The sequence below is a fragment of the Chaetodon trifascialis genome, chromosome 2 (genome assembly GCF_039877785.1).
Source record: "Chaetodon trifascialis isolate fChaTrf1 chromosome 2, fChaTrf1.hap1, whole genome shotgun sequence".
Lineage (NCBI taxonomy): Eukaryota > Metazoa > Chordata > Actinopteri > Chaetodontiformes > Chaetodontidae > Chaetodon > Chaetodon trifascialis.
In genome coordinates this window covers 19,164,114-19,187,537 of record NC_092057.1, presented here as the reverse complement: position 1 = coordinate 19,187,537, position 23,424 = coordinate 19,164,114, and the positions used below count along the sequence as shown (strand labels likewise).

The 23,424-nt window shown below is 42.6% G+C and overlaps 1 protein-coding gene across 5 annotated transcripts in view; it reads right to left on the bottom strand.

Moving 5' to 3' along the window:
- Positions 1-20,506: 20,506 nt before the first annotated feature.
- The window catches only part of septin9b (septin 9b), a 74,495-nt gene continuing 71,577 nt past the window's right edge, over positions 20,507-23,424 (bottom strand). For all 5 annotated transcript variants that reach the window (XM_070976288.1, XM_070976279.1, XM_070976271.1 and 2 more), the window contains 2 exons: positions 23,245-23,296; positions 20,507-22,725 (listed from right to left, as the gene is read on the bottom strand). In XM_070976288.1, coding sequence (XP_070832389.1) covers positions 22,506-22,725; positions 23,245-23,296 — 272 coding nt within the window. In that variant the 3' untranslated portion in view covers positions 20,507-22,505. The remainder of the gene's footprint in view (positions 22,726-23,244; positions 23,297-23,424) is intronic.

Sequence of the window (23,424 nt, the reverse complement as noted above, 5' to 3'; positions counted from 1 at the left end):
ATTTTTCCCCCCTACAGCAGAATCATAATGGCTACTAACCGGACCTTTCTCCACACACACTAAAACAAAGTGTAGAGATAAGTCTGGCTATGCAAGATGGGGGATAATGTTAATTCAGCTGCTTTATCACAAAAGTAAATCAAGATGTACCAAAACTTAATTATAATCTCTTAAACAGCGACTGACAAAAACTAAATTTTGATGAAGGGAAATTAAATGTGCTCTTTTCCTGTTATGGCCACCACGGCCTCGGCTCATCACAACTTCATCCCGCTTTGAAGGATATTTGATTCATTACTAATCAGTAGTAATGAATCTGGCCATCATGTCCATTGGTTAAGATCATATTTCACTCACCAGAGATCTGGTAACACGGTGCCATTACTTTATCAATGTCTGACAGTAAACTGCAAATTTAGCCAGGTTATCTAAATCAAATCCCAACATCTTGTGAGCAGCTACAGTCAGAGCCTCCGTACCTCTCACAGTGAATGGGTATTATTTTTATTATCAAGGTAAAATCATAAGCAAATATTTGTATCTGTGTATATACACACACACACACACACACACACACGTTTTCTAATCTCACCTCTGAGCTCACAATATAAAATAAGTGTCATGGGCCATCTTTGAGCATTCATCACTGTAATTGGCTACAAAACAGCAGCTGCCCACTCTGAAACTCAGTCTACAACAGTCAGTTTTGTTTAAAGAGCAAGAAAGAGATGTTGAGAGAGAGAGAGATAGACAGAGAGAGAGAGAGAGAGAGAGAGAGAGAGAGAGAGTGATTAGACATCCTTCATAGGTCTTAAATCTCCATTAATCATTGCTCCTCTATTCACATCCCTGACTCTGACACAGATAAGAGCTTGGTATAAAAGGGGAACTGGGAAGGACAGAAAGAGGGAGAAAAAGAGCAGAAAGGAAAAGGGGGAGATCACGGACTTGTTAAAAATAATAAGCTGCTACAGAGCCACGTGGAGAGGCCCTGGTGAGATGGGAATTGCTGATTAAATTAGAGGCTCATTAATCAGCTCTTGACCATGACTCCCCCATTTCTCTTGTTCAGCTCGCGCCACCGACTTCCCTCGTTTTTTTCCTCTCTTGCTTTTTCTACCTCCCTCTTGCCAAGAGAGGGATCTCCTGCTGAAGGGTTAGGGTTAAGAGTCAGCAGGAGAGGGGAGGATAAGAGGAAGGAAAGACCTGGAAACCCGCTCCCATGATTAGCCTGGAAAAATAGCAATCTGGCCTCCTGCCTCCTTGACTGCCCCCTGGTGAAAGTGAGCACAGCCAAGGCCGCCAGTTTGGCAACACCAAAAGCCCACTACCTCACACTCTCTCGCTTTTCATCCAAACTCATCCAAACAAAGCTTTGTTGGCAGCCTGCTCAATTTCTGCTGTGTTTAGGCTGCAGCTCTGGCAGCAGCGTTGGTTATCTGTTTGGCTGACTTTGTGCAAGAGGAGTGAGGAGTGAGTGAGCGACGGCTGTAGGCATGAGTAGGCAACACTCTGATGATGAAGTGGTTTTGAGAGCTGAGTGCCTGTTTCATAATGGTGGTGATTATGCTGAGGTCATTAGATTCTACGCATTACATCATGGCTGCCAGCGAGGGGAATCCCCCCCCAGTTCGCCTTAATGGAGAAAAATGTGTTTTGCCCTCATTACAAAACCAATCAATTAGTCAGTCAGCTAATCAATCAATCAGTAAATCCATCAGTTGGTCTAATAGGAAAATGATCCCCACTCCCCTTTAAATATGGAACATGCATTATGGATGCTGTGTGTCCTCCTTTGAATAGTGGAGAAAAAACATTATGTCCTCATTAAGACTCAATCAATTAGTCAGTCAGATTACACAGCCAATCAATCAATCAGTCTTTGAATGTTTACAGAATGAGAGGCATTCCACAGCATGCTGACAGTCACTGACATGGCATCATTTTATATGACATTCCAGGTTTTTCCTCATATCTCTATGTCTGTAACATTCATAATAACAGTGATGAAAGAAGCACTGAGATCTTTTAAGTAAGTATTAATATCACAATGTAAAAAATCTCCATTATAAGTGATAGTGCTGCATTCAAAATGTTACTTTCAGGTCCAGTGTGTAGGATTTAGTGGTATCTAGCAGTGAGGTTACAGATTGCAATCAACTGCACACCCCTTGTTTCACCCCCTCGCACTAATGATTGGGCGCTTTGGGAGTTTTATGGTCATTTTAGTGTATTATCATTTGTGTTTCGTAGAAATATTTTTGTTGAGCGTTGTGTAATTATGTAATGCTTCATACAGGAATGAGCATTGCAGCCTAGCTGAGGCTATAATTGTGGTATGAAGTATTGGTCCATATTATTATACTTAAAAGACATAAAATACATAAATAAAATAAATATCAGCAAATAGAAACATATAATGTTAATGTAGTTTGGGCTAGTGTAATTCATTTAAGTGTATGCTGAGACCATCATCAGGTGATCTTATCACCTTGTTAGCAACTTGTTAGCAAACACTTGCTTATTTACGCCTCCAGTGTGTCAGGACATTATTTTAACATTTGCATTCATTTGCATCTTCATATTTTGGCCCACCTGGAAAAATTTAAGACCAATATTCTCTTCACTTTTTGGTCTGATGTTCACTCTTGAGGGAAATTTCTAACTTTTCTAAAATTTCTAAATGCTCCACTATGCAGCTAGTTGCTCCCTGTGTCAGCCTGCCGCCGGGTGCTGTGTACTGTGGGTTTATTGGGGGCTTTCTTTTTGCTGAAAACAGCTGCCTGCTGCATCTGGAAGTGAGACATGTTTTTTTTTCCATAGTTTTCTGAGGAATGGCACAAAGAAAAAATGTCAAATTGAAGACACCTTTACAACAGATACCACTGCCAAATATAAATCTCCTCTCCATTATTGTCAGGGTATGGAGTGGTGAGAAGCATGCAGCCATTCAAAAACTGCCTATACTTTCTGCACTTCGCCATGTGAGGTCCCTCACAGGATCAACAGATAAATTGAAAGGGAGTCCTTGACATATCTGACAGCATCCTTTTCACTTCTTGGCTGCCCTATCCCTCGCTCATCCTGCCGTCCATTGCTCACTCCTCCCGCCACAGAATGGGGGAGTAATAGGATCCCTGGGCTACCTGACCCCCACACATGAAAAGGGTCGACACACAAAGCAAGGAGGGAGCGGCCACTTAAGAAGGAAATGGAATGACGGTGGAGGAATAGAATAGGAAAGAGGGAGAGCAAGAGAATGGAGGGTGATGAGGAGAGCGTAGAAAGAAAAAAAACAAGTGCCCAGCCATGTGTGAAAGACATAATTGAAAATGTCAAAAGATGTAAGGAATGACAGCAATGAACTGGCTGAGCATGGCAGTGCAGTCTGTCAGTGAGCTACTACCTCCACCCTGAATAGATTCCGCTTCTCTCTCCTCTCCTACATATATTCTCTGTGCGCCATGAGCACACACACATATGCGTAAGCACACACTTAAATTATGTTGCGATATTCTCCTTTACTCATTTGATTTCATCCATCTGCTTTTTGTCTGTGTGACTTAACCTGCTGGGTTTCCCAGCAGAGCATGGGGGCGTGCAGCTGCACACATGTGGCTACAGACTCTAATGTGTGCACATATGAGCATATGCATGTAAATGGATTTGAAAGGGAAATGTGATGCCAGATCAGCACTTGACCCTAATGTCAGCTTTACTGCTCATCCTGACTTCCACCCTTGATGCTCCTCTTCACGAATCCCCCCCCCCTTTTCATCTCTGAAGATGAAGACGAGATTTGTCGCCCACATTGGCCATAGATGATGAGTTGAATGCACGGCTTGTAATTCAGCAAATCTGCCCGCTGTCAGGTACGTTCTATCTTATGACAGTGTGGGTGGGGGATGTGTGCAGGTTTTAGATGTAGCTTATTGGCAAGCAACACTAAAACGCACAATACAAAAAATTTCCACATTAAAATATCTGAAAATGACTCGATCTATGTCATTCTTTCATGGGAATGGTGCGTTTCATTTGGTTGCCTCCAATGGAGACACAGGAAGTGAGGAAGGAATTCAGTGAACGTGACCATACATAACGTGAATAAAACTTCTGACCACATCTGTGAACGGTTCTGCTGAAGTCAGGTCAGTAAGTGGTGGTTGTTTAACAATCAAAGAAATAACTCCCACAATGTCACCAAACCAGCTTTTTTGTCCCAGAGCAGAAGAAGTTACGTTCAATGCATTTAAGCATTATCACGCAAATGAAAAATCTGTTAAATTAGGCAAAGATTTCTACATTAACGGACATTTTGGTGTGATAGACTCAACTGTGATATTACAATAAAAAATACATAATGACCACAATAATATGTCAAGAACATTTGATTTAAATCCAAAAGTTCATGGAAAACGTGCACTCCTCATTTGAACTAAAGACAGAAAATATATTTATTAAAACTGCAGGTGTCTTATGAGCAACAATAGTGTGCATTGTGGTTATAAATTTACAGCGTGGAGGCATTTACCACATGTATAGATTCAACCTCTTATGTTCATCTACCAACAACAACGACCACATGTGCTTAAACATAACCACAAAACATTCATCAGGATTATTGTGAACTGAACAATTTGCAGATATGTTTTGCAACTTCGCAAATACTGTTTGCTCATTAAAAATGTTTCATTATTATGTGGATAAAAAGAATAATTTGGGTGACATTATCAAACATATTTGCTGTTGGAAATGACCAGTAGATAAATGTACTTTGTGGAGAGAGTGCTGGTAGATTGTAGTGTTGTGCTGACTTTGACAAGCCTGTCAATCAATGTGTTACGCTATGGATCAAACAACAGTACTGCAAAAGGCTGACAGTCTATCCGATCAGTTTTCACTTTTGGATTTCTGTGCCTGGAGGGTTAAACTGGCAGTAAATTGCCATCTTTAGTGTCACATAAAGAGCTGTGACCATCTGATGGGGAACATGTATTTCCTTAAGTAATCAAGTCAAAACAAGTCTGGAATTATCACTTCCCATTAATATCTGCACCAATTCCATCTTGAAGGAGCTAATTTTCCTTGAAAGAAAAAACATTTTCTCAACGTCATTAATTAAGGAGAAAGAGGAGGCCGCGTGGCCGCATGGAGATGTGAGGATGTCATTTGCATAGCTTGATGACACGGGTAGAAATCATTATGATACATATAGGCTTTCTGCACATTCATGAATATTCATTTATTCGGTGTGCCACCAACACAGCACATCAAAAATAGACGTGCAGGGTAGAAAATGATCGTATCAGAAAATCCGTGGGTGACATCCAGCTTTCAGCTGCAGTCCTCCACCATGGAGAATGTGCTCAGTGATTTTAAGTTCATTGGGTTCAGAGTCTTGGTGTAAGCCGGTTTTATAAAGCCATTTGATAAAAGAGCTAAACAGAAATGTCATGTAAGTTTTGTGTGAAAGATACCCCCTGCTGTAAAAACATGAAACCCTGAAAGACTCAGTGCAGAAAGGCAGTGAAAAGGCAAATACCACTGTGGCTCTGAGACAGGAACAGGCTATATCCTCCACCCATGTCGAAGGTGAACAAGGTAGCTCATCCTGGAACACTAATAGTCATTTCTTTTCTGTTGCCTTTGGGAATCAGTTTTACTATAATGCTGCACTCCCCAAAGAGGGGGAATGAGAAGGAGAAAGAAAAAGGCGGGGGGGGGGGGGGGGGGCAAGGGAAAGGGGGGGGGGAAGGGGAGGGAGGCAAATGGCTGCAGGGTCGAAGGAGTTTATTGAAGACTCAAATTAAACATCCAAAATAAAAATTAAAGCTGAAATGACAAGGGCTTGGGAGATCTTATACATGTTTTTATGTGTGTGTGTGTGTGTGTGTGTGTGTGTGTGTGTGTGTGTGTGTGTGTGTGTGTGTGTGCGTGTGTGTGTATACACAGATACAAATATTTGCTTATGATCTTACCTTGATAATAAAAATAATACCCATTCACTGTGAGAGGTACCGAGGCTCCGACTGTAGCTGCTTACAAAATGTTGGGATTTGATTTAGATAACCTGGCTAAATTTGCAGTTTACTGTCAGACATTGATAAAGTAATGGCACCGTGTTACCAGATCTCTGGTGAGTGAAATATTATCTTAACTGTGTGTGTGTACAGTGGAGATAATGTAGTCTAATCAGCTTTATTGCTCATTTGATTCACATTAACCTGAAACCAGAAAAATATTCTACTCATACTAAACTTTTAAAGTGATGAAGGCTTTGTGTTGGGCCTGAAATGAACAGCACTTGTTCCAGGAGTATTTACTGAAAAAAGGGAAACAGGGAGGACCTCAGGAAATAGAAAATCCAGCAAAACAACACATTGTGTGTGACTGCACTGATACCTGTCAAACTATAGTGTCATTTTAACGATAAGGAAGGAAAAGATGAAAACATTACTCAGCTGACTTGACAAACTGAAAATGAATTTTACCTTTGTTCATGCTAGAACAGGGTGTGTAGATAAGAAGTCTTTGACATTAATTATCATGAGGGCCCAGTCTCATTCCCAGAGCGACAAATACCTCCGCTTTGTCACACCCCATGGCATGTAAATGTCCACAAATGCAGGAAGGTGGAGTGGATGGATGAGTCATCCATCCACTCCACCTGGGGGGGGGGGCTGGAGCCTATCCCAGCTGTCAAGAGGTGGGGTACACCCTGGACCGGTCGCCAGTCGATTGCAGGGCAACACATACTCAGACAACCATTCACACACTCACACGCATGCACGGGAAGAACATGCAAACTTCGCACAGAAAGGCCCCCGCCTTTCCGGCCCCGCCCGACCCGGGAATCGAACCGTCAACCTTCTTGCTGTGAGGTACACGTACTACCTGCTGCGCCACCATGCAGCGCATGGATGAGACAAACAAACACATTTCACCCAGGAGGCCGGGGTTCATGTGAAGGATCTTTTCCAAAAGCAAAGCAAGTTGTGTTGATGCCTAAACTGAACCAAGTGCTTTGGTTACTCATAGGCTTACCCTGATATTCTTGCTCTAACTAACTATTCTCACTGCTTTGCCATCCAGGGACGTTCCACGTGACAGCATTGCTTGGGTTTTAGGAATAAATCAGTACAAATTCCAATGGGAAAAAAATCTCACATTTTTATCCTAATTGTGCCTGCTGGTTTGTGAAAAAGCAAGTCCGCACATCAGCCACATGGGCAAAGAATTTGGAACAACATATCGAGTTGAAGCATGCAACCAGGCTTTAGAAAGTGAGTAAATGATGATCACAAGAAATCATTAACAAAGGGTAAGAGTTCCTCCACACAAGTCAAGCTCACAGCCTTTTGTAAACGGCTGGTTACCTTTGTTTCCCAACAAGTACACAGGCTTGTACTAGACTGCATCAAGGAGATCTGCAGCCTTCGCAGATCATTTAAAAAACAAAACAAAAAAACAGAAATGAGAAACTGAGCGAGCTATGTACCACCTCTCCCCTTCGAAGCTTGACAAATTGTACATTTTACTTTACATTCTTAAAACCATAAACTGCAATGTACTACAGAGAATTGTATATGTGTGTGTGTGTATCTGTGGACGGACTGTATGATTGTAAGAATGTGTGCTGGCGTACGAGTCTGTGCACATGTTGCCTGTGAGCACAGTTGTGTCGAGTTCAGCTGCATCCAAACAACCTGTGAGTGCATCAACACACAACACGGTGGGAATTGAGCTGGCCAGCCAGCAAGAGAGACTGCCGACACAGCAAACAATGCCGCAACCGGGGACAGCCGGTAATGGGATAAGTGGCGGGTTGCAAATGTGTCAACTGGAGTGTGAACACCATGTTAGGTATGCAAATGAAGAGGAGAACCTATTGGCTTGGCGTGCATGGCCCATCTATTCCACAGCAGCTCGCCACGGTAATACAAGATGTGTCAGAGGTGGCCTGTGGTGTTTGCAGCAGTTTGTACCATAAATTCGAGTTTATGGGTTATTGATTCCAACCTAAGGAAATTAATTCAATATATCTCTCACTGTAGGCTAACTGGTAAGAAAATGCAAGCTCTACTATTGCTCCATTCCCAGATGGAAGTTTACAGAAATCTTTGCAGCATTAATGCTGGTTACATGCAAGGCAATAATACACTGACTACAGCTGTGCAACACATAAAATGACAACATAAGGCCGTTATGCATGGTTATAATGAGCACTAGCCTGTTTGCACCATAAAGTTACACTAGTCTGCTCATTAGCGGGGCAAATGACTACACCATGAGCAACCTCTACAGTTAAATACTTTGCAAGCAAGCAAGCAAGCAAAACTTTATTTATATAGCACATTTCATTCCAGGTGGACGCACAATGTGCAGCACAGAGTAAAATAAAAAACAACTGGCAAACAGGCTATTGGAAGGCACAGCTAAAAAGAAATGTTTTCAAGTTTAGTTATAGAAGACGATAGCGCAGGAGCACACCTAACATGATTGGATAGGATGTTTCAGCGGCTTGGAGCAAAAAAAAAAAAGCTGAAGGCACAACCTGATGGGCTGTTCCAGATGAGCTGAAGGGTCTACAATGTAGCTGTGTTGGTCACATTTCCTTTTTGTAGTTAAACCGTTTCACTAATATTCCTGTGAGTTGTGCGTTACAACAGTCTAGCCAACAGGAAATAAAAGCATGAATGTGTTTTTCAGCATCCTCGATGTGTCTCTCCATGACCTGACTGCCCCACCCAACCACACACCTGTTCTCCCTGCCTGCACCTCCCAGCAACTCTTCTCATCATCAGCCACTCACAATAGGTTCGGCATACAGGTTATCCTGACTGCATTCGGGTCCATCCCTCTCACACCCACAACCCCAAACATGGATAAATAATAATTAAGCGGTCTGTTAATATCACCTATTGTATCACAAGCTGAGAACGTGTTACTCCTGCTGAACTGTTTGCAACGCTCCACCTGCCAACGCTGCTCATTTGACTCCAGAGTTTGCGAAAATGGTCAGATTTGAGTAACACTTTATCTGCAGCAATGACTCACTCAAGGGGTTTGAGAGGGGAAAAACATTTCCAAAAACTTAATGTCAAGCCTTGAACAAAACAATGGGAAGTGATTTTCAAAAAGTTTCATGAATGCAGCCTTGTATCATCTCTCCCCTGGAGCCTCCTTTAGCTTGTTGCAGGAGAGGAAAGCTTCGTCACAGACTGAAGACTGAAACATTTGCATACAGCCTCAGGGACAAGTGCACCCTGGTTTAAACTGATATTCAGACTGAATTATCATGAAGCAGGTCATACCTGCTTTAGACCTGCCAGCTAATCCTAGCACCGTGCTACATGTTAGCATTTCAGAATGCCTTTTCCCCAAGTGACACTGCTGCTGTTGTGTGTAACTGCTGGTTGGTATCACAGAACAAATTAGTCAGTTGTTGAGCCAATTCAAACACACACACACACACACACACACACACACACACACACACACACACACACACACACACACACACACACACACACTCACACTCACACACACACACACACACACACACACACACACACACACACACACACACACACAAAAACCCTCCCTCTGCACCACTTCTACCCCTCCTCCTCCTCCTCCTCCAGCTCTCCTCTTATTTATCTTTTTGATTTGGCACCCTTACAGCCAGAGAGTTTGTTTTTCCTCTTTGCACATAAACAAATGAGAAAAGGCCGGTGGCGGTGTTAAGTGTGCAGAGGAGGGGCAGAATTTATAGTGAATTCAAAAGGCAGAAACAAAAAGCAAAAGAAAATGAAATGACCCACAGCAGCGCCCGGAAGATGCGCCGGCAGTGCCTTGAGCTCCTTTGAAGAAAAGTCAGAAGCTCTTAAGGTTCAAAGAGAAAAAAAAACCTGATTTCTGTTTCTCTGCATTTTTCTTTGTCCTTCCAGTCCTCCTCCACCTCCTCCCTCACCCCCCCTCTTTTCTAATTTTCCTGAGGACGGAGGTGCCTGCCTGCCTGGCACATGACATTGATTTCCATCAGCGCTTGGAAATAACCTCTGAGCCGTTGCCAGGGCAACCCGCATCTACCTTTTTGCATTTTTGCATATTGCCGCTGAGTTTTTTTTTTTTTCTCGTCTTTTCTTTTTTCATCGCATTGGCCACAGCTCACACAGCGACGGGATGACAAATGCTCTCAGGTAGAGAGGCGATGGCAGGGGATGGAGAGGAAGGGGGGGGTGATGGAAGAGGAGGAGAGAGCAGCGGTCGGGTGGTTGGTGGGATGGCGGGGGGCGGGTGCACAGAGAGATGGATGGCTATGCCAGGCAGGAGCAGGCAGGGCCGTGGAAACTCTGGCACGTAGTGTGTGTGTGTGCATGTGTATGTATGTGTGTGTGTGTTGTGGGGGGAGGGTTATTGATGTCTCTCCTCTGGGGGCCATTGGGGGGTGGGTGGGACAATAAAACACCAGAGCACTGACACCGATGGACTCCTGACTCCTAATTAACTACATAAGGGCAGGCATTGAGATTGAGAGAGGGGCTGAAAGAGGAAAATGCTCGCAGAAAGATAAAAAGAGCGTAAGCAAGAGTGAGAAGAGGAGGACAAACCAAACCGGATTACGTTTAGTGGGTTGCAACCACAGCAAGATGCTTCGCTCCTCCTAACATGAACTATCAGAAACACACACACACACACACACACACACACACACACACACACACACACACACACACCTCCTCAGCCATGCACACACACAAATAATTGAGTGGATTTCAGATTTTGCTTCCTCTGTCTGTGCTGCAGGCCAGTGCATGCTAGCATTGCTGCCACTCACAATGTGAACTCGTGGGGACATCACTGACAGCGACAGCATGTGTGTGTGTTTATGTGCGGTTGTAGTTGTGGATGGGTGGGTGTCACGAGTTGCTTTGGTCATTTACAGTTCAGTGGTGTAGAGAGGGAGGCGTCCTTGCTATTGTGTGGGTCTCTATTTGTATGTGCACGGGAGCATGGGGTGTGTGGATGGGTGTGTGTGTGTGTGTGTGTGTGTGTGTGTGTGTGTGTGTGTGTGTGTGTGTGTGTGTGTGTGTGTGTGTGTCGGGGTGGTGGGCTATCGAATCACCAGAGTGTGTCATGAGAAATGTTGATGCACAGAGAGAGAAAGAGAGGGAGAGAGTACCTTCAACATTCCCTCACCAACATTTGCCTCTTGATTTCTCTTCCCCTGCCCAGTATCAACACCCCAGTCTAAGTGCAGCCAGGGAGAAAATTAATTTCTTATTACCTGATTATATTATTAGGTTTCGCTTGGAGTGTCACTTAAATATTCCACATCAGCATTTCATCAAGCAGGGTATAGCATGGTATAGAGGAGTGCATTGTAAAGCAGGGCTCTGGGTTGAGCAGGGCAGGCCTGCAATGTGAGCCTGAATTGGGAGCTGTAATCGTCTGAGACGTGCCTCCCCATCCCAAGAAATAAAGACAGGCGCTGGCAATATGCTGGCAGAAAGCAATTTGCTCGAGTGCTATTCCCTCTCCGGCGTCCAGTGGATGGACACACACACACACACACACACACACACACACACACACACACACACACACACACACACACACACACACACACACACACACACACACACTTGTGTTTCCATCACTTTTGGGGACATTAAATAGACTCAGATGAATGTCCTGCAGACTTAACCTAACCATAACCACTGCTTCCATCCCTTATCCTAACCTTAGCCCAAGTCTTTGCCCTAAAATGTAATGAGCTGTGCTATGTGCTTGCATCCCCACAATGTGACTGTGTAAACAGACTTATGTCCCCACAACATGTCAAATACACATCCACACACACACCAAAGCAGTGCAATGCCTGGCCCTTCCATTCACAGTGGGTTCACTAGTGTCACTCTGGTAAAGCACTCACCTGTACACACAATTTCTGTCTCACTCACTCACATGTACACATACACACAAACACGATAGGATGTTTTTCTCAAATAAACTCAAGCTGACTGCACTCATCCTGCCAGCCCACAAATTTGCCTTTCATTCCCCCTCTGCTCCAACACACCAAGGATTTAAGACATGACCAGTGCCTGACTGCACCCCACAAACCGCCTCCCAGTATCTCACAAACAGATTGTGGAATTTACAGGGCATCAGATGAAGAAAATGAAAAATGATATTCTGAGCACTGCAGGGGCAAGGGTATACACACTGAAAAAAAAAAAGAAAGATAGACATTCTGGGTGTAAATCAATCTCATGTTATATATCCCAAGCTCAAATGTCCTGATAAGTCTTGGAGGGGGTACGGTAAATAAAATTGATCATTACAAAATTCATGAGGTCCAGAAATTCTAGCTTGGGTCTCTTTCCTCCTGGAGGGCAATGTTATTATTTTTTTTTCCTCCATCCCTTGCAACAAATCTACACACTCAGTGGCTAAGACTCGAGGAAAGGGCAAATTTGCATACCTTCCATAAGGAAGAAAATCTGATCATATAAATGTAAATAAGGTGAGCTTAACTTATATTTTCCTTGAGAAAACAGTGAATTGATAACATGAGTGAGCAGCGGGTGGAGGACGAGAGGTGGATGGAGTGGAGAGGGCTCAAAGGGGCTCGTGGATCAGTATATGCATTAATGTCAGGGGCTGACGGTGGGAAATTACCTTTCTTGCACATGCTGGCACAAGCTTGACATGTTATGCTGTGGACAAACAGCAGGAGGCAGTGGTGCAGCATGCTTCTTTTACACAGTATCTGGACCTATTTGCTATCCAATTATTTTATGATTTGTTTAAAAAATGTATTTTTTGAAGTAATTTTTCATTGAGACTTACATACAGTAACCCAACAATCAAGTCAAACTACACTCTAGCAGCAATGTAAATCAGAGGAATTGTAAAAATGGCCTGCAAGTCCTTACTGGACATTCATACACCTGACACGTCCATAATGTCCTCACAGGCAGCTTGTTGTCTCTGCCCTCCCTCTGCGTCCACCTCGTCTAAACAAGCACATCACATATACGTACAGTGTGCTCTCACATCCTTCCTCTCTGTTGTTCCTCTCTGATGTCTGCCTGGTCCATGTCCAGAAACTGAGGCGCCAACATAAAAGTCAGTCTCACTCCATCTGTGTCGATGTGTTTGAAAAATTATAGCTATTTCTGAGAGTAATAGAGCTCAATAGAAAAGCGTTGTACTCCATTCTGACCACCACGACTAACTCGGTGCATCTGTGTCACATTTGATTTCTTTGTGAAACACAGAATCTTGAAATGCTGTTGTGAGAAAATGATCTGTGGATCTGAGGGTTGCAAACAGTGTTTGGAAAAATCACATTTTTCATTTGAGGATTTTGCAAAAGCATCAAAGAAAAACTGTATTGTGGTCAAAAGTTTCCTCTTTGTTTCCCAGAAACTCATGAGACAAAGCTAACACTGCACTTTTTGCAGAGCGTGGGACTGCTTCAGAAGAATATGAATGAACGTCCTTGTCGAGTTCAACATAAGCATTTGACTGGTTTACTTTAGCTAATATACTGTATTTGGCTGCAGGGCACACAGGCTTCCAGACTGAATGTAATTGTGACAGATAAAAAGTTCATGGCTGAGAAGATACAAGACAAGCATTCTATTAGTCCGCTCCGGGAGACGCTGCTCCACCTACAGAGAAAATGAAAGGACAATCTCTCTGGCTGTATGCGCACTGCAGGCTCAAATCAGATTATTTTCCCCACCTATTGTGACTCAGAATTTGATCTTTTCATTTCTGTCCAAACAAACCACTCAATCTGATTTTCCCCTTGTACTGACATACAATACATCAGATACATGCCACAAATTGTAAGAGAAACAGAAGGGGGAAAAAAATCAGGTTTGAGGGTGCTGTTTAATTCTCCCTCGGAGCAGCACAACCCACCGAGGAACAAAATGTGATTCACATTATCATGACCTCGAAGGGGGTTTCATCGCAGTGTGACTGTGAGGATGCCAACTCGGTCAATGGTGCATGAAACTGCCTTCTTTTATTGGCATGGCATTCAATCAGTTCCTCCTGGGTATATGTCCTTGGCTTTGCAGTGGGGGCCACCCATTACAGCACTCCCTGCACCTGCCCACATCTTACTACCCAATCCTCTTTAATGGTTTTCCCCCCTCGCTTCCATCCCTGCATAAATACAATCAGCCCTGTCAAGAAAGGCAGAACCACTTGCTCTCTTCCTCTATTGTTTCTGATTGATTATGCAAAGCAACCATCGCTCCATCCCTCCCCATGTCTTTGAATTCCACTGGAGTTGGCTCGATGCCAGAAGATCCTCCCCCATCCTTCCTACTCTCACCCTCTGACCTCATACCGTGCCCACCCACCTATACATCACCCTCGTCCACCTCTGGCTGGGTGACTGTCGCCCTCAACCAGTAAAAGGAGAGAGACAAGGTAGGAAAAAGGTAACCTTTTGCCATTCACAATTCTCCATACTACAAAACAAAACAGAAGTGCAGGTGATAAAACTGCACCATTGCTTTGTAGCCTTCAAACACTGACAAGCCAGAACACAACCTTGGTGAAAGCTTTAAGACTTATTTCACTGAAGAGGTGAAAATGTATTGAAGCAATGTTTTTCCTTTCACTTGCCCACGAGGGAACAGCCTATCTGCCATAGAGTAAAAGATGGCCACATGTAGAACAATTTCTCATTTTATGACTCAGAAACAGGGGTTGCTGTGTTTTTTTCTCTGCAGCCTGGCAGTGGTGGGTAGCAATGCAGCTGCCTTGGCATGCCAAAACACCTTGAAGGCTGATGGGGGTCTATATTTCATTGTCAGTTGCTCCTGTTTTCATGCAATGCACATTCACTCGCACTCTGCATCAGTGTGGGCTTTAACTGATGTGCCAGTCAGTCAGCCCCATTAAACCCCAAAGCATTCCCTGGGCAGCCCTTTTGTCTTTGCTATTTGTTCCCCTCAGCGGCACTAAACAGCAGCTCCCACAACATTCACTCCAACTAAACAACCTTCGCCTCCCCGGAGAGATATACCTTCTCCTTTTCCACCTCCACTGGTGGCTTTAATGAAATATGCAGCTGTCTTTTAATCAAAACAAGGCCAATTTGCATACGGACAGCAAGGGGCGGCAGACTCTCCTCCCCCCACCCTGACCCTCCCGCGAGCTGGCTGCAATCCAGGCTGACGAGCGCCCTGATGTCGCAACGGCTGGAAGGAGATGGAGACGAGGCGGAGGAGGAGGGACAGGAGATGCAGGAGGTGTAGATATGGGCAAGGGGAGGGGACGGTGGAGTAGGAGGGGCGGGAACATGGCTGGAAACAAGCAAAATCCAAATTAAGCAAACGAACAGATGGATGTGGCACATTAGCATACATCAACAACAAACGGGCACCATGCTTCGTGTCCAGGAGAGTGTTGAGAGTTGGCAGGGCTCAAGGGTAAATCGGGCAGAGGAATAGAGAACACTCGTGGTCTGTGTGTGTGTGTGTGTGTGTGTACATGTTTGTATTTGCATACATAAATTGGGGATTTTAAAGGTGCTGATTATCCCAGTGAGAACAAGATGGCAAAAAAATTACAATCATCAGCATGCACAGTTTTAATAAAAGCAAAGCCATTAACGAACGGCGATTAATTACCAACAAATTACCTTGCATCGATTACTCTGGAGGCGCTGTGCAGCGAGGCGAGAGTTGTGTGAGCTGGGCTGAGGGGAGCGATCTTTTGTTTTTGGTTGTTCTCGCGGCTGAGGACTGACAAATATGCAGATATAACAGGTTCTCTCCTGTTCTCTATGTGTCTAAGTAGCTCTAAAGGAGACCGAGGCGGACGAAAGATGTGTGTGTGTGCGTGTGTGTGTTTGGGATTGAGAGGAGCAAGACAACTAGCCGCTGGTGCCACACCAGCACAGACAGGCGTTGGCTCGATCCACGATAGGCTTTCCAGCCAGATGGTGAACTGGGCTGACTGAAAGTCTATCTGGTTAGCTTGCTGGCTGTCTGGCTGGCTTGGTGGCTCATTGGCTGTCTGGGTGGAAGAACTCTGCCTGGTAACGACGAAGCCAGTGAAGGAACAAGGAATGCTGTGTTTTTCAGCACTGTGTGGTCCCTTTTCTTCTCTCTCTCGTTCCTTTCTTAACATCTGGCTGTTATTTCCTTTTGCATTTGGGTATAAATTTATGTACAGCCAGACAGTGCAGTAACATGTATTTTTCATCTGACCATTACCGCCATTGCAGACTAACACGCTGATAGATTACAATGGTGGACAAGGAAGAATGGTGTGCCTGCATAATTCCAACATGAATGCAACATGAATCATTGTTTTCCTGCCAGAAGACACTGGTAACGTGCCACCACGGAGCAATATGGTGGTGGGTGAAGTGCAGTGATATATTAGGCAATATGATCCAGCTGAGACACATAATGTACCTGCTGTTAGATTTGGCATGCATTTCTATATTTCTAAAGCAGCACTGTGGTGGAGGGAAGAGCCGAGCCACCCTTTCCTTCCTGAGAATTAATCAGTACAGAGTTACAGTTGAGCCAGCGACATTTTTCTCACCCCGCTGAAAAAGCTATAACCCCTATGAATAACCAGCAAGCCCCAGTGGAAAAAAACACCCAAACTCATATCATACCGTCCAACTGTCCCACCAGTACTGTCAATCCAGCAGACACATCATCACAGAGCACCAAGTCCAGCCAGCCACCTGCAGGCAGACTGCTCACCATCTGAGAGAAAGTGATGAAACACATTTCATCATGCTGCCAAATTCAACGGCTCATCAGATCTACCTTGCTGGAAATGATATAACTTAACGTAGCTGGGTGTTGCTGAATGGCTTCACAGTGTGGCACTACATGTTTCAGTTGCATCTGCCATTACTGGTGAATACTGCAAAACATGTTCTGTCAATACATTTGTTAGAAATTAGGGCTTTGATGAGTGCTGCTGACGATGACTCAATGCTCATCTGTTTCTGAACTGCTGAGCAGGCCAATGAAAGCTCTAAGAGTCAGCCATCCCAGTGACTTCAGTTCAGATGATCACAATAGAAGTCATTCTGAACTGCCACCCAATGCATGCTGACTTACAGCTCCCAGGTGGGCTGAATGTAGGAAAAGATTGATGACTGACTGACTGACTGACTGACTGACTGACTGAAGTGCTGACATCAGGTTTCAAAGAGCCCTCTCGGGATGTGCAAAGAGCTCAACAAACCATGAGTCTCACTTGATAAGACTTCTCCCTAAAAATGACATATGACATATTATATGAGATATTATGTCATAACGTATTATATACTTATTTAAATCACACAGAGGCCATTTTGGGCAGTAAATGTAATCTGGAACAGCAAGTAGCAAAGCTCAGCTAGCTGTCTATTTCATATGCACAGTTATCACTTAAAATGTCTCCCATAGAAAAAATATTTTTAAAAAATAAATAAAACTGAAAAAGAATCCAATGTCATGGTTTCATGAAAGTGGAGAAAGACAGAGGTTCACCTAATAGCCTAAATTTAGCCACTAATAGCTAGGTAGCCTGTAGGGAGCTAGCTAGTAGCTAAACATGGAAAAACATGGAAAACCTCTGCCAGCCTCTCTCATCTCAAACCATTAAAATACCAGCACAGGGAACATATTAAATTACTGATTACATTTAACTCAGTTAAGAGGAAGAATGACTCTGGTGCAGTGTTTCACATTAAAAACAAATTTGTTCATTGTGCTGTGGATAATACTGTCCATGTTTGTGAAACACTCACCGCATCTTATTTCACCATAACCATTTCAGACTGCACGCTACTGTTGCTACTTCACTAGTCAACTAGACCTTCAAATGACAAGGGAAGCTAATATGAAGACAGCATGACTTACGGGAAGAGTCTGCACCAAAACATTTTAGCACTGGAGTCCTCCATCAGTGTGTTTACAGAGCAAGTGAAAGCCCAGCCTTATATGAACACCACAAATGGCCGATCCTTTATCAATTATCCAATGAGGGCTGGGTACAAGAAGGCGGGCCTCTACAGGTTGCCAAACAGAAACCTTTCAAAATAAAAGTTTGCAGAACCTCAAATGTTTGCCTGTGAAGGGATGGATGAGAATTTTAAGATTAATATGTTTTCAATAAAGAGAAGTATTGTAGTTGTCAGAATTTTATAGCGGGGTTTTCGTAATTACTGAAGTTTTAAATACTCTCTGCATCTATACTGTGCTTAGTTTGTGTAGCTGGTTTTCCACTGCAGGTGAAGTATCTGGCCTTCAGTGCCTGGATAATTGATAACACTCAGACATGTGTTATATGTGCAGTCAGTTGCCAATGCATTACATACACCTAGCGAAAATTACTGCGCTCTAATACAACAGTCCAGCAAATAAGTCCTACCTTTCTGAAACTTGTAATGTTCCGTTTTTGTTGAAACAGAGGCATTGAAAGCAGTACATGATGTGACTGTATATAGGCTGTGCTTTTACCCAGTTTTTAAAAAATCCTAATGAAGACCATGTGTGAAATGTATTGGCTGAATAAATTGTTCCCTTTTCCAGTAAGTAAGTTACTGTGGCCAAGTTATCTCTCACATTTCTAAACCAAAAGAGAGCACAGACAAGTTCATGGTATCTACAGGAATATTGTTAGTGCCTGCAAAGATTTAGACCACATTTCCCAAAAGTCAAACACGATCTTTGAGTCTTTGATCATTAGTTTTCTATTTGCCTTTTCTGAGGAGGTTACACATGTTGGAAATGATTTTCTTCCACAGTTATTTCAGTTTTTCCACAATCTGGCATCTCGAGAAGAAGCTCTGAAAGCTGTTTGGCTCAGACAGTCTCTCTCTGTGCCATAAGGTAATCCGTCTGGTTTCTGAACAAATCTGTGTTGGTGTTGTACAGTGTAAGATGCTGTGTAGACTTTGGCAGAAAATGGGAAATTCATGGTTACACTCGCAGTAACTACACAGCTTACAGTAATAGCCTACAGAATGTGTTAGGTTTAAATCTTTGTAGCACCTTTTACTGTCAGATTTACTGCACTATTACATGGATTTCCATTGCAAAAAGTCATTGAATGAGATGGAAATATGCTGTACTAGTGAGAAAATACAGACGTCAGTTCATACGCGCCACCAAATTGGCGTAGTACCTGTGCCAGCCAGTCGAGCAGGCGCTGTCATAGCAGTGTCACAGTTGTCATTATCATTCACCTTCATGCTTCAGGATGGCTGCCTGGGAAACTGTTTAGATGGAAGTGTCAACGTTAGGTGAGTGTTCAATAGATACTGATTTTCTGGAACTTCCATTGTCTCTCACCTTCACATTTGTCATTTGTCAACCTGGCGGCGTTGTCCTCAGCACAGGAGTTTCAAACCAATGAATCCAACTCAGAGATGGCAGGAAAAGCCACAGCAGGAGCTCCAGAGTGTGCAGGGCTGACAATGACCTTCGACAAACAACACTGTCAACACATTATGATCAGCAGGGTAGTTGAGAAAGAGTGTGACAGGAGGTGTAAATGAGAAGCCCTATTAAACCGGTGCTGTGTGAGCATGGTGTGAAGGCGCTGTAAAGCTGCAAATTCACATATCCTCTTAGCTGGCTTTATATAGTCAATGTGGTGAATGTTTTTTATTCATTCATTCATTCATTCATTCATTCATATATATATATTTATATAATATATAAATATATATATATATTTATATAATATATATATATGAATGATGAACAATTATGAACTCAGCTCAAGAAAAATGAGCTGCTTTCTTGAAGGTCAGGAGCCTTTACATCAAAATGAATGTTTTCCAAGAACCTGTTGATACAGTTGGCCAAATGCTTTGCAACTATAACTATAGCAATACAGTATAGTGTAATTTCATCTACCAATTTCTGGACCACTAAGAACATCATTGAATGTTTGTATAATTTGTGAAAAACAATCACTGTCTCTGTTAAATCTAATTCTTTTGCTCCTGTTCAACAACTTCACCCTCTGCGAGTTATTCAGAGGAAACAGTTCCAACATTCAAACTTTATTTTTCACACAATGGCATCTGTAATGTTGTTTTATGTAAATGGAAGCAACTAATATTGGTCTTTAATTTTAAAATGGCTAAAAGGGCTTTAAGAAGTCACACCTAAATTCACTGCAGGAAGCAATGTGTTTCTTTGCCTATTCCATGATAAGAGGGGCGATATCTCCTTAAACATTCAGATATCTAAATTTGTTTCAAATGAGTCAATGGTGATTCGGCTCCATCAGTCAGATCTGAGGTCAAATATAAAAGATTATATTTTGTTATTTAAACATCTAATTAAATCACATTGTCTTTTAAAAATGAGTTACTAACTGATGAAATACTGACACATTTCCATGGCTTTAACACGGTGAGAGCTGCTCTAATCAATCAAACTTGTGCTCTTAGCAGCCCCTCACTTCACTGAGACTGAATTCACTGACAATCAACACAATCAACTTTAAACAATAAAAATATCAATCTTTATTCTTTGAGATATGCATATCAAAGATAAAACCTTAATCTATAATACCAAAACAAATTACACAAGAACTATACAACAGTAAACAAAGTGTAACCCAATAACTTTTTCTGGATAAGAAGAAGAAAATAGTTCTCTTGGTTTCTGAAATGATCATCTCTTCACTATGCATGTATGTAAAATAGTTTTGTGGTCACTTAAAGAGGCAGAAAATACATTGTTGTTAGGAAATGATGATAATTCTTTAAATTTAGATGTAGCCTCGATAAAATATCTCTCAAGTTTTTCCCACAAATATTTTCTGTTGCATCTTGTTATTTTATGGGTATTATTTAATGTTTTTTTTGGCATAAATTCTTCCTCTAGGTGGAAGTAATACACCCCCCCTCTAGGAAAATGCTTTAGGCTTGCAAAGTGAATTTCACCACTCTAACCTAATCTAATCTATTGGCAGGATCTTTTGTAATTATCAGTAACCAACGTATAAATATAGACCACTTTTGTACTCTCCCAGCAGGTGAAGTCATTTGGCGCTAGTTATAGTGCAGCCTAGCCAACAGGGTACAACATACTGTATGAATGCAGGCAACGAAAAACAAGCACTGTCTAAAGCTAAAAGATCATCACTGTTAAAGACCTGCAACAAACCTCTGGAAGCCAACAGCTGGAATGAAAGAAGAATTCAACTGATTACACTTAACACACACATAAATACCTATTAATAAATCAACTCTATATACTGTATGTGCTTCTCTTCGGAACAGAAATATGGACTTTTATTTGGCTTACAGTCAGAAAAAAAAACAGCTGCATGGGACAACAGTTGCACAGATTGCTCCCATCTTACACAATAATCTTAGAACATGAACAACAGCAATAAAATCCAATAATAAATGAGCGATGTAAAATGCAAGTTATGACAGTAATACACAACATTGGCATTATATGAGAGAGAGAGAGAGAGAGAGAGAGAGAGAGAGAGAGAGAGAGAGAGAGAGAGAGAGAGGGCGGTTTGGCAAAAAGGGGTTTTAAAAACATCATAACACAACGGGAAAATGACACGAGGGCTCATTTTTCCGAAAGCTGCTCCACACTGCTACTGCTTTCTCTTTTTTATTATTTTGCAGTGTGGAGGTGTCAACAATATCCTTACTTCCTCCACAATACTATAAACCTAATCTAATTATCCCTACGTAACCCTGGTATCTATACAAAACTATACACCACAACACAACGCAGACCAGGCCAGTGGCACAAACAGTTATTCCTAGTTTAGAGCTAATCTAGTATCATCTGATATGCTGTACTTCATTTTGAATTATGCCCTTTCTCCTCATCTGGACAGCCCTGCATGGCTAAACCTCCTGCCAGCCAGGTGCTCTGTATGCAGAAGGCTTTTTTCCAGTCACACTTGACTCTGATCAAAATCTTCTACTTTGTTTCACTGATGATTCACTTACATCTTACTTGCATGGCTACAGCACCCCACTGCAGTCCTGATGGTCAGCGGATGCTCTAAATAATAAACCTAAGCTCAGTAACGAGACATGTATAGATTTACTTTTGTTTATATCTGACAACTTTCATGGTTTATTGTAAACAATCCTGATTGCACTGGGCAGTCTGGCAGATGGGAAAACAACAAGGAGTTCTGTACAGTATTAAGTGATCTGCAGGGAAGACGTGATTTTTCTCAGAATTGTAATGATGGAAAATGAGCCCACAGTTAGAAAATGTGGAGATTGCCTCTGCATCCTGTGTCTTGTAACTTCCTGATAAATTAAAAGCTGTGGTTAGGTAGTTTTTCGGCAAAAAAAGGGGGGAAAAAGGTCCTTTTAGGCAACAAAAGTGGGTTTCACAGCATGAGTGTGTGTTTGTGGGCTCATGTAAACAGAATACATGCGTGAGTGTATGTTTTGTGCCTGGCTGTGTCCTCATGTCATAAATTGAGGATATGGCTCCTCACAGGACTCTCTACATCTCGTGGGACAGGGCTTCATGCTGGGCAGCCACTCCGTTGGCCTGCAGAGCGCTGGGCTGCTCCTCAGGCTGACCATTGGCCTTTGGCTGAACATGGTCAGGATGCTCAGATGGGTGTGAGCTGAAATGGGCGTTGGATTCATTTAAGCGCCGGACACGATACGTCTCATAGTGGATGCTGCCTGTGATGTCTTTGATGTTCTGCATGTGTGTCCTGAAAGAAAGAAGACGGTGTTCTTGTGTTATTTTATATGTTTTAGGCCAGTGGATGCAGAGGCACAAGCCAATATTTTGGAGGGATTTGTTCATTTTATCTTTTTACTGCTCATTCTAACTAAGCTTGGCTAATTGGCTTATAGCTTTTTGGGAGTAGGGGAAACCAGCTGGACCACGCTACCAAAAGAAGGCCGCCCACCTAACCTGACTAAATCAGGAATACTATATTAGACTTCAGCTCAACATACAAGCTAACATTCATTGGAAAACCTTTGGAGGAATGCCTGTTGTGACACAGTCTGAGGAAGTACTCAACCCATCAAAAAGAACTGAATTAGTATTGATTTCAGGAAAGTGAAGCTTCATGTGCTGTTTCCAATTCATTTCAACACATCTACAAAGTAAAGTGAATTATTTCTAATCTAGCAGGGGGTTCAGTCCATAACAGGTCTGTTACAGCAGCTCCTATATATCAGACAATCCATGAAATAAACTCTAGAGTATGATGGAAGCTCACCTGATGAGGAGGTCTCGCAGGTAAGCAAACTCACAGTGTGCAATATTCTCCACTGTAAAGAGAGAAACGAGGAAACATTAGCTGGCAAAACATTATTGATATAACACAAAAACAATCCTGACTGTTAACTTTTTATGCCGCAGTCAAATAAATTAGGACTTTAGACGCACAGGGAGAAGA